At 34.1% G+C, this 15,899-nt stretch overlaps 2 protein-coding genes across 2 annotated transcripts in view; both read right to left on the bottom strand.

Moving 5' to 3' along the window:
- Positions 1-8,863, bottom strand: part of LOC106102802 (probable aminopeptidase NPEPL1) — a 10,224-nt gene extending 1,361 nt beyond the window's left edge. The window contains exons 1-12 of the mRNA XM_013282387.1: positions 8,731-8,863; positions 8,236-8,396; positions 7,595-7,777; positions 6,693-6,858; positions 5,697-5,866; positions 4,351-4,578; positions 3,324-3,469; positions 2,540-2,604; positions 2,140-2,231; positions 889-1,065; positions 392-502; positions 5-53 (exon numbers count right to left, since the gene is read on the bottom strand). Of these exons, the coding sequence (XP_013137841.1) occupies positions 5-53; positions 392-502; positions 889-1,065; positions 2,140-2,231; positions 2,540-2,604; positions 3,324-3,469; positions 4,351-4,578; positions 5,697-5,866; positions 6,693-6,858; positions 7,595-7,777; positions 8,236-8,396; positions 8,731-8,797 (1,615 nt within the window). The 5' untranslated portion in view covers positions 8,798-8,863. The remainder of the gene's footprint in view (positions 1-4; positions 54-391; positions 503-888; positions 1,066-2,139; positions 2,232-2,539; positions 2,605-3,323; positions 3,470-4,350; positions 4,579-5,696; positions 5,867-6,692; positions 6,859-7,594; positions 7,778-8,235; positions 8,397-8,730) is intronic.
- A 6,805-nt stretch (positions 8,864-15,668) lies between these two features.
- Positions 15,669-15,899, bottom strand: part of LOC106102801 — a 19,142-nt gene continuing 18,911 nt past the window's right edge. Inside the window, exon 14 of the mRNA XM_013282386.1 lies at positions 15,669-15,686. Within this exon, the coding sequence (XP_013137840.1) occupies positions 15,669-15,686 (18 nt within the window). The remainder of the gene's footprint in view (positions 15,687-15,899) is intronic.

Raw genomic sequence — 15,899 nt, 5'->3', positions numbered from 1 at the left:
GCACCGAACAGCACGTTGAGTAGCGCGACGCCGTACCCTGTCGCACGTTCACCCTGAAATAGATATATTGTACAATATTACTGTACTGATATTGAAAAATGTCTTTGGGGGTGTGTTGAGAGTTAAATGTTTCGAGGGGTCTATGTTGACATGTGTCTTTGGTTAATGATTTATGTTAATGAATTTCTTTGGGGGCATGTATTGAGTGTTGAACAAATTGGGGGTATATGTTGATACATGTGACTGGGGACCTGTGTAGAAAGGCGCATGTTTTAGGAAAAGCGTGTTCAGATATGACTGGGGGGTGTGTGTTTAAAGGCATAAGTTTTGGGGGTGTGTTGCTAATGTTTTGGGGGTGCGTGTTGTAAGGTGCATTTATGAGTATATTTACGGAGTGCGCGGGCGCGGCCATGTCGATGTGCAGCCAGCCGCCGCGGAAGTCGAAGCCGAGATGCGACAACACGAACAATCCGGCACACGAAGGTTGCGCGTTGTTACGATCCTGCAGAATAATCTTTTATTACTACAAATATAATATTTGTCTATACTCTATACTAGTTTTAGCCCGCGATACTGTCTGCGTGGTATAAAAAAAAGCAAAAGCAAGCCTATGTGTGTAAAATGCCATGACATGATGACAACCTTGCTTCCTTAATGTTGGCAGCAACTTATGGTCTCTTTCCCACATTAGGGTCTTTATCCAAAATATTTACCTCCTAAGTTTAATAGCGTTAAAATTTATAGCTAAAGCGTGACGTACGTGTAGGGCTTTTTATTAAAAGAAGAACTATTCAAAAATATGCTGTAATTGCTGACATCTTAGGCAACAAAGAAGTGTATTTTAACGCTTTATTATAATAATATAGATAATAAAAATCAATTACATACAGCAACACTATTCTTCATGTCTGCAACAACGCTGGTGAACTCGGGGAAGTGCAGCTCGGGGGCGTAGGGCAGCGCGTGCGCCAGCTCTCCAGCGCGCTGGCCTGCTGTCACGCAGCGCCGCTCCAGCACGCCGCAGTTGGATACTATCGCCGCGTGGTACTTGCCTGTCGCTGTACCCTGGAATATTCGTGCAATAAACAATACATATGTAAATTAGAGTAAACTGGCTGTTGCTCGCGACTTCGTCCGTATTAAAAAACTATATTACTCATAGATAAATTACCTTACTAATGGTGAAAGAATTTTTAGAATCGGCCTAGTAATTTTATATATAAGCAGATATATGAAATCCAAATATTAATCAATATTTTTATAGTAATTCAGTTTTTTAATAGTAATTAATAGCAAATAATTATTGGTTTTTTGAACTATAATTTTATTATTGTTAAAAGTATGTATTTTAATTTTTTTATTTAAATATTGAAAAAATAGTGATTTTATATACATATCAAAATAAAATCTTTGGATTCGCTACACCAGTGTGAGATGCAACATTTTGGATGGATGTTAGTAAGAAGGTAAATTGCTGAAAGCATCACGATGTAATTTGTCTTAAATATAGAGGATAGTCTGGAAGAACACATAGGCTACTTACTTTTTTTTCCACGCGGACGGAGTCACGGGCGAAAGTAAATATAAATAACTAGCTGTTGCACGCGACTTCGTCCGCGTGAAATTGAGAAATACTAAAAAATGGAACCCAAGTTATACAGATAAATTACCTTCCTCACGGTGAAAACATTTTTATTATCTGGTCAGCAGTTTTTGAGTTATTTATATGCAAAAATACAAATTCTTCCTCTTTATAATATTTATTTATGTAAATCTTTATGCAAATATTATAATACAAATGTTTAAACTATACTAATACAAAAAAAAACTTGCAAGGGCGGCCTTATTGCTATGGGCAATCTCTTACAGGCAACCCAGTGGTACAGGAGAAACAACACACAAGGGAAATTAATACATATAAAAAAAAAACACGAACACAAATATTTACATTCTACATAATAAACAAACATACATAAACAGCAAATAAACTTAATAAGGAAAAAGCAAAAACATTTCAGCGAGAGTCACTCTTAAGGAAATTTAAAGATACCAAGGGATTTAAAATCACGAACGTCACGAGGCAGATCATTCCACAGATTTGCAGCTTTTTATTAATATAGATAAATTAAGTTTTCTAACCTGTGCTCCAGTTAACGTGGCGATGTCCACTATAATGTCTGCCTTCAGGTCTCTCTGTGCGTACACCACGCCGTCACTCAGCACTAGACGACCTGGGTACCACAGAAATAAAAGTCTGGATGGATGGATATTACGACTTTAGCGCCTAAATTACTGAACTTCAATAAAATTTATCACAGATATAGAGTAAAATCTAGAACACAGGCTACCTAATTTTTTTAATTCTTTGCTAAAAAGATAATTTACATTTTTGGATGTTATTCAAACTGTCTTAGTAAATCCAGATGAAATTTGTCATAGTTATAGTCTGGAAGAACAAATAGCCTTTTTACTGTTTTTTTTTTTAAATTCCAGCGCGGAATCGCGGGTAAAAGCTAGTTAAAAACATTTTAATATTTACCTTCAGCGTCTGTATTATTTATTTCCACAGTACGACCGGAGTAAAGACGGTGTATATCGTCAGGCCTGAAATATGAAAAAAAATATTATATCCAGAGCAAAGTGACCTCTACATTCTTTGTTAATCAAACATATTAGATGTCTATTTATACTGGATAACAGTTATAATTATAATTTACGCATTTCAATGATACTAAATTCTATGTTAAATTTATTACAATAAATAAATGTAAGCTGTATTTAAATCAGTTAATTTCTGAGATTAGCAAACACAAAACCACAGACATTGTGACAAAAATTCTACCAAGAAACTTGAAAAACATTTCTTTCACGTAAAGGATCTACAACAGCTATAGTTTAAGCGCAAAATATTTGGTCAATTTTCTATAGTATTATGATTTTAAAATACTGGCTTTCGCCCGCGACTCCGTCCGCGTGGAATAAAAAAAAACAAAAGTTAGTAGTCTATGTGTTCTTCCAGACTATGTTCTCTGTGGAAAATTTCATCGAGATCCGTTCAGCCGTTTAGGCTACAAACTCTAACAATCATCCATCCATCTAAACTTTCGCATTTATAATATTAGTAAGATTTGTAGATAGAATTTAAAAAAAAACTAAGATTTTTCGACTAAAATTTGATCAGCGAGTAACATAGGCTACATATTTTACTATTTTTAATTCCACATGAAGTCACAAGCAACAGTTAATAAACAAAATGAGATTTTATACAGTTTTGGTATTATGACCAAGCAAAATATTGTTTTTTTTTTATTGAGTTTTATCACCTGGTGGCATGAGGTCCGACCGCGTTCTCCGCGAGGCAGAGCACCGCGTGCACGTCGATGTCGGGGTGCTCCGCCACGAAGGCGGCGAAGGCCCCCAGCGCCGCCGCCGCGCCGCCGCAGTCCCCCTTCATGCCCACCATTGAACTCTGCCACAATAAACACATAATAAAAATAATTTTATTCAAAATAGAGAATCTTTTAGTAACAATAATAATACACATATAAACAGACAACTCATATGTACAATTAGCTTCATAAGCATAACTACTGTAAACAGAATGTTGTACAAGGCTTTGGTTTTAAAAAAATATACAAAACTAGCTGTTCCCATGCGACTTTATCCGCATAAAATTATGAAAATTTTAATGTACTATTTATATTTGTCAAATTATCAGCAAATGTCCAAATGACATGACATGGCAAACCATCGCAACCTTGCTTCCGTAATGTTGGCAGTTTGTAGATTATGGTCCCTTTCCCACATGATGGTTTTTCTCCAATTTATTTATCCCCCAAGTTTAATAGCGTAAATATAGCCTAAAGCGTGACGTAAGTGTAGGGCTTTTTATTAAAGAAAGGAATAATCAAAAATATGCTGTGATTTCTGAAATCCTATGCTACAAAGTAATGTGTGTTTACGCTTTACTATATTAGTAAAGAAGTATAGATATAGATTATTGTAAAAAAATTAAAGAATAGCATTTGAATACATGTTTGTATGCATACAAATGTTGCAAAACATGTATTCAAATTTCTAAGATTTAGTAGTACACATTGATGCAGCTGACTGTACATCTTACTTCTTACTAATATTATAAATGTGAAAGTTTAGATGGATGGATGTTTGTTAGAGTTAGTAGCCTAAACAGCTGAATAGATCTCAATGAAATTTAGCATAGATGTAGAACATAGTCCGGTAGAACACATTGTTCCACGCAGACGGAGTCGCGGGCGCAAGCTAGTCGCTCAATAAATGAACAGTCAGTGGAAGCAATCTTTAAGCAGACATCACAATAACAAAACATACCCTTGCCTTAATACTGAGTCCGCCGGTGTCGTAAACGATGCCCTTCCCCACCCAGGCCAGGGCGCGCGACGCCCCGGGCGTGCGGTGCGACAGGCAGACCAGGGCGGGGCGTTGCGCCGCCGCACGCCCCACGCCGTACAGCCCGCCCATGCCCCGGGCCAGTAATTCTTCGCCCCTGATCACTGTCGGCTCCGGGATGTTTAACGACTTCGCTACTGCGAATGCTTCCTGTTCAATCGTTAACATTATTTAAAAATAAAATAAAAAAACACTAACAGCTGTCCATATTATAAAGGTTAACGGATACATCTATGAGTATTACATTATTTAGTAGCTGTTAGCGTTTCGATTACGCGGAAAAAATTTAATAAATATAGCCTTTGTTACTCACTGATAACATAGCTATTTTAAATTTAAAATCGGCCTATTATTTTTTCAGTTATTGCAATACATACAAAAATACAAATTTTTCTTCTTTATAATATTAGTTATAGTTTGGTTAAAATCGCATTACGAAAGCTTACGCATAAAAATGTTTCAATTCTATTTGTCAAAAATCAGCACCGGCCGTTAGTCACGGTATAACGGATTAACATATGTTTAAATGTATTTGAAATGCTGTCTAAGTTTTTATGATAAGACTAGTCAGAACTAATCTAATTTTTTTAATCCTTAATTCGACGGAGTTTTATACACACTAAACTCAAAGCGTCACGTGTTTTTATCTAAACTTGTTCAGTAGATTTTTTTAATTAGCTGTTGGTTACACTGGAGACTATCGAATGAGGGTAAAATGACTCCGGAGTATGAATAAATCTAATCTCTTAAACGAAGAGTTTATCTCAAGCAAATCATGTATATGGAGTTCTAAATTCTTTTGTAATCTCCTATAGTCTAAAAAGCTAAACCGATTTTAACAAATAAGGTGTCATTCGATTGGTATTTTTACCCTGATTGTGTAGTGGCCCGCTTTAACATCTTTGCAAGAATGGGCCAGCTCGCCTCCAGCAATACCACAACCACACAGAAAACAGGCGTGAAGTGGGAGTAATTCCGCGTACAGTCTGATGAGTGTGCCTGAGGCCTAATTTTGGTACCTTTCCGCCCTTTTCTTAAGAGGAAAGGATAGGAATGAAAAGTGGATTTGACGGTGGAAGAGACGCCTAGGAGGGGGAATGTCCTCTTTATGTGCTTCTCCTCCGTCAATGAAGGGTAGGCAGCGCATCTGCAATTGCGGATGTTTGTGCAGCGATCACTTTCCATTTCGGTGGATTCAGGTAGCCGCTTGCTTGTTTGCCACCTGTTATAAAAAAAGTAGTGTCATAGTATATCGGTTTTGTACTAACCTCAATGATATTATCAACATTCATGATGTTGGCGGGCGTGTCGGTGATGCGCGCGGCGAGGCGCGTCATGTCCGCGACCCGCTGCAGAGTGCGCACCTCCCCTTCGCTGAGGGTTGTCTCTAGTAGCACTGAGTCTACACCTCCTACCTCCTCCTCGTCTGATTCACCTTCTACAATAAAGATATCATCTAGTCTAAGCTAAGATTAAGCCCCAACAGTGGTTTCTTTTTTCCTAATTAGATCAAAAAGGTGTGGAATGTATCGCAGAAACCCCAACAGTGGTAGAGCCCGCTTTAACATCTTCGCACTGTAGGGCTCAATCGGTGCCAATACCATGACCACACACAAAGACAGGCGATAAATAGACGATGAGTGTGGAGGGCTAATTTTAGTCCCGTTTCAATCGAATTCTAATTTACCCGACGTTTTTACGGTGAAGGAAAACATAGTGATGCAACCTGCACATATCATTGAAGAAATTCAAAGATATGTGTGAAGTCAACCAACCCGCACTTTCATTATTTTAGTGTAATTTGAACTTTATTTTTAATATAGTTGTATTTTATTTATCACTGTAATTTTAATTGTAAACTTAGTTTTATTATTTTAAACTTATCTTAACATTATCTCTAGTTATTTTAGTAATTTCAAAGTATTCATTAAGTTCTAGTCATTTTAACATTTTTAGTCTATTAGCTTAGCTTCTGCTTTCTATTCTAAAAAGGCAAAAAACTGTAATATTATTGAAATTTTAACGAATTACTAAGAAATTTGTAAGATTTTGACAAAAAACTTAAAATAAAGAAACAAAGAGTTTCACCCATACCCAATGTCCCTTTGCCAAAAACATGTTAGCCAAAAAAAAAAATCCGCACTATGATAGATCAGTGTGGGCGACTAAAGCCTAGTCACTAATTTAGGATAGTCTCTAGGCCCTCAATGGAGACATAGTGAGCTGGTGATAATGAAATCTATTTAGTTTTGTACAGGACTTACCACGTTTCTCATCAGCGACCAACACAATCTCGACAGTGAGGTCTCTCTTGTCCGGGGGCGCAGGCGCGGAGCCGAGCGGGGCGGAGTCCGTGCGCGCGGAGTACTGCGGCACCGCGCGGGCGATCGCCACCGCACTCGCTAATACGTCTTGTTTGCGACATACCAACTGGAAATCGTATTATTATTAATTAAAACTATAGCTCATAACTTCGCCCGCGTGATAAAAATAATACATAAACAAATTACCTTTCTAATGTGGAAAGAATTTATAAATCAGCACAGTAGCTTTTGCGTGAATCAAATATATCTTTTTTATTTATAATATTAGTATAGACTAGATGTTTCTTGAGACTTTGTCTACTTGAAATTAAAAAATAATAAATATAGCCTATGTTACTTACTGATCAAATGTGAAAGAATTTTTTAAATTAGCCCAGTAGTTTTTGAGTTATACAAAATTACAAACCTTTCCTCTTTTTAATATTAGTATTAAAAAGAGAGAGACTATTATACTTCGCTACCTCGGCTTATTATTTGAGGTCATTACACACATTACACAGATTTTCTTACACATTTATGCTAAATGTGTAATGTGCATAAAAAGTATTTTGATAAACTTTCATTATAGTTTTATGGTTTACTTTATTTTTTAGGCAGGCACAAGTGAAACTAGAATATTGTCAAGATTGTCTGTTGCCAGTTAGCATATGATCTATGCCAGGTCTGCACTACTGTCCAACTGTAAACCAGCACTGGACAAGATAACTGTATATCTTTAGTGTGTAAAGAAAATATATAAAAAAAAACTATTTTTAAAGTGAACATACTTTAAACACAGATTTATAGTCAACATACAACACCACTGGCTTGCTTAACCAATTTAAACATCAAAATGTACTCACCACTATAAACTCCTCGCTAGCATTACCACGCTGGTTGTTCTTTACAATCTTGGAGAGAGCATGTCCTCTAGAGGGTGCTGCGTGACGCGAGCGCCGGGCAGGGAGCGCAGCGAGCGAAGCACCACGCGGCCATAGCTCGCAGGAATCCCCACCCGAGACTACAGTCAGTCCTCGCTGCCATACCTGGATGTAGATGTTTATCATACTAATATAATTGTGAAGTGGATGTTTCTGAATATTCATCTACAAAACTGCCTAACAAACCTCAATCAAATAAGATTTACTTTTTTTTTAATTCCAAAGTTGTGGGTAAAAGCTAGTTGCTAAATAAATGATGTTCATATTACTAACATCATAAATGCAAAAGTTTAGATAGATGGATGTTGGTTAGACTTTTTAGCCTAAACTGCTGAACATATTTTGATAAAATTTTGCATAGATGTAGAAGGTAGTCTGAAAGAATACATAGGCTACTTGCTTTTGTTTTTTTTTTAATCCACTTGAACAGAAGTTACTTTATTCATAAGTTAAGAAGTATCCTAGACTTAGGGGACAACAGGTTAGCATTAGACAATCTTCAGTTGACCAAAATATATAACAGTTGAAATGTTTTTCAATTATAAGTCGAACTAAACAATTACCTCTTCAGTAACTCTAGGTTCCAGTTTACAGCGTACATCTTGCCATGTTAGTGTGTTCAGATGGGTTGCTTGGCCAACAATAAGCACCGGTTGTGTCTCAGGGTCTGATGTTGTCAGCCCGTAGTGGAACTTCACATTCGCCGCAGTTGACATTCTGCAGACTGGAATTTAATGTACTGATTGAAAACTTTGCAACTTGTGTTGTGGAATATAACCAATAAAAATATTACAAAATGTGTTAAAAACTGAGGGTATATGTTGAATTTTGGTATTTGATTTCGGTTTGACATGTTCTTCCGTTGGAAAAGAGTTAATAATAAATTGAGAAACTAACCTATACAATGTTTGTAAAGTGTAATACTGTTTATTCTTAAAGTGAAACGATTCAAAATTTTTATCAATTTGTTATATTTCGAAAGGTTATTACTGATTTTAAATTTTTTAATGAACAAAAAATATAAAAAAAGTGTTATGTGACAAATTTAGGTCAATTACCTGCATACTTCAATGGATAACATCTAACTGTAGTTACTAACTTAGGCAATATATTAAATATTAACATGATAGCTTACATAGATATTAATAATGACAATATACAAAACAAATACGATAAAAATAACGTGTAATGTAGAGCGCTAAGTTCAAACTGTTTACCTCCTTGAATTGAAGTATCACTTTATCGAATTACGTAACATTTAGTACTTGTACTTTGAATAATGTAAAAAAGTGATATAAAAAAGTATTAACTATTAAAGCTTATGAATTATTAACAAACTGCTTTTAGCTTTTCTTTCTTTCCTTATTTCTAATCAACTTGCCAAATCATTGTTTGGTAAATGCGTTCTGAAACTCCAAAATTTTTTATATGTTGATGTTTTAAGTGTGTTAGAGAAATTATTGAACCAAAATTAATGTTTTCTGTGTACATGTTTTTGTTAAAATTGATCTGTTAAAACTCTATAAAAACATTACATTTTCAATTTTAAAAAAAATTTCACTTTTTAGTGAAAATAACTGACTTTTGAACGTACGTCTATACGTTCCGTTTCACACTAACATTTTAATTAACATTTATAAATACATGAGTAAGTGCAAAAAGAGAGCACTGCAAGACTCCAACTCATTTTCAGGGAAGTATACTAGGGTTGTTATAACTTTAGTCTATAATATATGCCTACTTGGCAGATAGACTTCTCTATAAAATTATTATTGTAACGTCTACCATTTATTTTGTTAGAACAAATGCGTATTTAGGTAAATAAAAGGCAATTAAATTGTATTTTTCTTTATTATATTCTTATATGCAGCTATTAAATAAAACCACATAACAAAATTTTAGTTTTAGCACGGTAACTTGCTGTCGCGTTAGCCTATAGTTATTGAGAAGCCTTCATTCATAAATGAGACAATTTGTATACAACTTTACTTAAAATTATTTTAGTAATTCAGTTTAATTAGGTTATTTGGCCTGGCAGTGTTAATAAATGACTTTTACATTTCAGAAAAAAAGCCATTGGAGTTAATTTAAAAGACGAAATTGAGTGCTAAGGGCATGTCCCACCACTGGCTGATAGACTCAGATAGATTAAAAATGACAACCGTCAGATAAGGGAACTAAATCCTGTATTTCCATTACATATTTTACACGTTGTTATCAGACAATTTACAATTTGGTGGGACAGGCCCTAAGAATATATGTTTTGTAATTTTATTATCCTAAATATATTGAAGTAGATTCAAGTATATTTGTCATTTATCAACACTACATAGATTAATTTAATAAACATTGCTTTTGTGACTTTCATTTAGCAAATCGATTCAAATAAAACCGATATGTAGAAGCACTCTTATATTAATTTTAAAAAATATAAACATTCTATTATGAAAAAAATGTTATGCAACTTTTTAAATTGTATTAACGTCTTTTTTAAATAACGAATACTATAACTGTTTTTAAACGTTAATTCTAATTTTAATAAAATGACGAAATCAATGTTTTTTTTTTTAAATTAATAGTACCATTATTTCTTGGTTACCAGTGTTTATGGTTATTTATATAAAAAATTATACCAGTTATATTTAGAGCCATCTACCTATTATTTCTCTCTTGGACATGAAAAATTAATTACAAAGGCACTTATACTGAATTACATAAAAATACATTGAAAACATTATATATCAATTATTCCTATACCCATAACTATAATAAAAGTTATTCAATTAGAACTCTTAAACAAATTACGTTAAAACTGGAATTCACAGATTAAAAATTTTGTACAATAAAAAAAACAACGCACCAGTAGAAATTGTAATAAATAATTGGCATTAATAAAATTACAAGTATATTAAATACTTTAAAAAGCATTGAAATAATTGTACACGATTCAAGATTACATTAATTTACAAACGAAATAAAAACAAAAAAAGTTTGACATTGACAGTTAGTTTTTTTTTCGCTAAGCGGGCAAAAGTCTGCTCATACAGCCAGAGCTAACATTAAAAAATCGACTGTAAATTGTCATTTAGTTCAATCACATACACGAATTGCATTAAAGCATATTAAAAAACTAAAAAACAAATTAAAAAACATAACATTTGTAAACAGTTGGAATGCCAACATAATTACGATTACATTTTGTCTTTATTTGATTAAAAAAAAAACATATTTATAATACAATAAACTTTTTAAACACTTGCTTCAAGCCAGACATGATAGCAATGTGAATTGATGAAAACTTTTAAAAAGCTGCAAAATTTTTCATTTCAATACATTTTTAACCACAACATTAACAATAATATACAAGAAACATACTTATTGTCATTATTAAGTGACATTAATCTTAGTATTTCAAAGATACGTGATTCCACAATACTGGGTACTATAAAAAAACAACCAAAAAACCCGTACTTGTACAAAAGGGAATGATACGCTTCATTGTCAATTTTTATCAAAAAATAACACAGAAGACAGGCGTAAAATGGAAGTAATTCCGTGTTTCGTCTGATGAGTGTGGTGCCGGAAGCCTAATTTAAGTCCCTTTCTCTTTACCACCCTTTTCTTATAAGGAGAGGATGGGAAGGGGAAGTGGATATGACGGTGGAGATGCATAGGAAGGGGAAATATCCTCTTTATGTGCGTCTCCTCCTCCGTCAATGAAGGGTAGGCAACGCATCTGCAACTGCGGATGCTTATGGGCAGCGGTCGCTTCGCCATTTTAGCAGATTCAGGTGGCCGCTTGCTCGTTTGCCATCTTATGTTATAAAAAAAACTATTACTGAAATAAGGATATATTTTTTATATAAAAATGTAAGTAGATTTTTGTTAATTTACTTATATTTCCTTTAACAATTCCAACTAAGCTCTCAGCTAGTGCTAGGATATGGTTCACGACAATAGTCGAATGGCGGGATTCGAAGCCTCGACCTCAAGATCGGTAGTCCGTACCCCAAACTATTAGGCTATTGGCGCTTAAAATTTAATAAAGTTACTTTTTTTATACTATAAGGAGGTAGACGAGCATACGGCCACCTGAATTCGCCGAAATAGCGAAGCGACCGCTGCTCTGACATTCGTAATAGGTGCGTTGCCTATCCTTAATCGACAGAGAAACGCACATAAATAAGGACATTTCCCCTTCCTGTACGTCATCTCCAGCGTCAAATCCACGTCCCCTCCCATCCTTTTTTTAAGAAAAAGTCTGGCTTCCGGAACCAATACATATAATAACAATACATTAATTTCTTCCACCCCTAATTAAGGGTAGGCTCGAGGCTCAATGGATATGTGCAGTAAGCCAGTTACTGTACATTAATTTCTTTATATCATAAAAACAAGAAAAGTTCTACAAATCATACTTTTACAAGTTTGACTAGAACAAATAAAGGAATAGATATTCTACATTTTTTAAGCCTTTACGCCTAAAAAAGTAGAAAAGTACATTTACATAGACAACACTAATAAAACAAATTTCAGAATGTTCTAGAAAATGTCATGTTAGTTTTAAATACAAAAGCAATAACAATAAAAATCAATTAAATCTATTAATAAACAAATAAAAACTTTTAACAGGACATAGCAAGAACAAACAATAAACAAAACATAAGAAAAAGAGAGCATACAGGGTGATAAAAATTGTCAATGAAGCGTCAATATTACTAAGAAAAAAACATCATACTATATACAAAACCCTAACCTTAGAATTCAATTTCTGTGACACTTGTCATCATTTTCTCTTTAACAAGACAGAGAAAGCAATATTACAAATGTCAAAGCAATCGATATCTACAAAAAACCTACAACTAGCAACAACATCGAATATATCCTATAGTTATACAGGATGATTGGTGAAACAATAACGATACTCGAGAATGGGACATTTATTCATATAGAAATATATTTCAATTAATTACACAACGTATGGTCATACTAAACATGACGTAAACACATAATTGTCATGTATTCATTGTTTACTGTTTGCACTTCATTTATTTATAGTAAAACTAGCTTTAGCCAGCAACTCCGTCCACGTGAAATTAAAGAAAAAAAAGTAGCCTATGTGTTTTTCCAAACTATCCTCCTCATCTATGCCGTATTTAATTAAGATCCCTTCAAGAAGTTTAGGCTACAAACTCTAACAAACATCCATCTAAACTTTTGCATTTATATTAGTAAAATTTGGACAATATCAAAACTTAATTACATAACTAATGAAAATCTAAAAACTTCAGTATCGTTACTAACTAACCAATCATCCTGTATATAATTTTATACCGAGAAAGCCCTGGCATTGCTTTAGCAAGCAAATGGAATTACCCTACAACTGCAATGACACTTGTATACTGTCGTCCCTTTCTTTCTCTAACAAAAGAGAGACAGCAATAAATGTCATTGCGTTACAAATCTACAGTACTACATGGAGTTGAAGAAAATAATTACTAGCTCAACTATTTCAATCTTTGAAACATACTTAAGGCACATCATCCTAAAAATATTAAAAAATCTTCAAACAGAATATTTAAAAAAGGAACATCCTGTAACTTTCGGCTTTCATTACAACGTTACAAATTTGTACTATTAGAAATTTAAGCCTTGTATTTAAAGTGCGTTTCCACTGACTTCATGGAGAAAAATTTTATTTCATTCGTCATTTTCGCAGTGGAAACCCACTTTAACACGTTTTTTTCTCCATGTAGTACTAAATTCGACTTCTCGAATTTTGTGCAGTAAACACGACACTTAACAGCCTTCTGTGATTATGAATTGACAATACACAGCATGTTGCGAAAATACATACTTAATGTAATTCTTGCATTAAAATTGTTAAATACAGTATACAAATTATGTTTTCTTAAACGTCGTTATTTACTCATATCGAAATTAGTTCTTTTAATATCATGAAATTGTCAAGCCCAATTCTGACAGCTGTTAGACCAAACCTTTTTTTTATAGAAATAATTATTGAATAAATAAAATGCTTCAATCTATCTATTCAGAATCCCATCACTAGTAAAATTTGACAGCTGTCAAAAATGATTTGACATTGTGACTGTTTGCCCTGTGGCGATACGTCAAAACGTCTTTGACGTTGTAAAAAACATTTGCTTCCTATTATTAGGAAAATATAAAAACAAAAATGCTATACATATAAACAAATGATTTAAAAAATAAATAAAAAAAAACATTGGAAATTTCATGTCACAGCCGAGATTTAGAAACATCCTGTATTTACAACATTGTAGAACATTTTTTAGTCGGCCTTTCTACTAGGTGACTATCTGCCTAGAGGAATAAGCCTTTATATTTAAAAAAAAAAACGAAAGAAAGCCAAAATTAAGACATTTAAACAAAATTTAAGGCCTGTATTACGCCTTTTTCATTAATGAGGTAGACAGAGCATCAAACTTGACACTTATGGACAAAATTATTTAATAAATATTATTTTTATCTTTTCATATATTTGCATTGACAGTAACTTGAAAATGATAAAATTCATTTCGACTTAATTATTCAACGTATTAAAAAATGTATAACAAGGATGTTCCAAAATACATACATATTACAAAATAGAACATCCTGTATATCGCAGATTTTAATCCCATTTATTTTGCTTGTTTAATTAATTTATTCGATTATAAATAAATGACAATAAATAATCAAATAAAAGTCAAAGCAAAATAAATTCAAAATTCATACATGTCCATACATTTGTATGTACTAAACACAAATATCAAAATGTAAAGTAAAAAATATGTAATTAATTTAAAACGTCCGTAAACAATTAAATAGTATACTGTCACAGAGCCGTAAACAGCCACTAAGGGGGTCCCTTAGCGGCCAGAGTGAAGCTTTAATGTTTGTCATACAAATCTCGCCCTTATATCCGCAGCTAGTGTAGTACAAGGAATATAACGTCAGAGGCTAGAATCGTGTGAAGCTAAGCTAGCAGAGCAGCTCGCAAGCCGGTATACGCTGAAATGAGAAAAAAACATCAATCAATATAGGTCATATTTTTTTTAAATATTTTTTAGTGTTAGTTTCTAAATAAACAATGAAAAAGACTTGATATCTCTAAAACAAAAAATACCATTAGAAGTGCTATTTTCAGAAAATCAAAGGTTTTGTGTCCACGAATAAGATTAATTAAGTGCAAGTTATTTTAACGTACTTGTACGTTTATGTAAGTACGTGAAAATTCGGTGTACTTGTAAGTTCTCAGGTGTACATCATGCATTGTTTACGCACTTATAGGTACAGCGTACTATATGTACGTATGAGTACTAACGTGTAGGTACAGTGTACTATGTGTACATATAAGTACGGACGTCTAGGTACAGCGTACTATGTGTACGTAAGAGTACGCACGTGTAGGTACAGTGTACTATGTGTACGTATAATTATGCAGGTGTAGGTACAGTGCACTTTATATATCTATAAGTACGCACGTGTAGGTACAGTGTACTATGTGTACGTATAAGTACGCAGGTGTAGGTCCAGTGTACTTTATGTACCTATAAGTACGGACGTCTAGGTACAGCGTACTATGTGTACGTACAAGTACGCACGTGTAGGTACAGTGTACTTTGTGTACGTATAAGCATGCACGTCTAGGTACAGCGTACAATGAGTATGTATAAGTACGCAGGTGTAGGTACAGTGTACTTTGTGTACGTATGAGTACGCACGTCTAGGTACAGCGTACTATGAGCACGTATAAGTACGCACGTGTAGGTACAGTGTACTTTGTATACGTACGTGTATAGCCAGACGCGGTCACCAGATGGCGGGCGCGCGCAGCCCGGGAAAGCCCGCGTCGCGCGCCTTCCAGTACTCCCCCGTGAACACCCACACCTCCTCCCCGCCCTCCGTCACCTTGCTGCAGACAACATACATACATTTAGTAACACAATTATACATCTAAAACGTCTGACTTAACCTATGATATAAATCTAACCTGTATGGATAAAAGCTTTTAAAAAATTAAGTTTCATTGAAACGTGTATTGGTAAAATATGTACAGAAAAAGAAAATACAATGTAATTGACAATCTGTTGTAAACAATAATTTAAATTCCTGCTTTCTTTACATCATACGGTGGCAAACGTGCGTGGGGCCACCCAGATTCGCCGAGAAAGCCTGAATTTGCAGATGCGTTGCCTACCCTTAA

The sequence above is a fragment of the Papilio polytes genome, unplaced genomic scaffold (genome assembly GCF_000836215.1).
Source record: "Papilio polytes unplaced genomic scaffold, Ppol_1.0 DF823901.1, whole genome shotgun sequence".
In the NCBI taxonomy this organism is placed as follows: Eukaryota; Metazoa; Arthropoda; class Insecta; order Lepidoptera; family Papilionidae; genus Papilio; species Papilio polytes.
The sequence above is the reverse complement of the archived record's forward strand: the minus strand, read 5'-3'. Positions and strand labels throughout refer to the sequence as shown.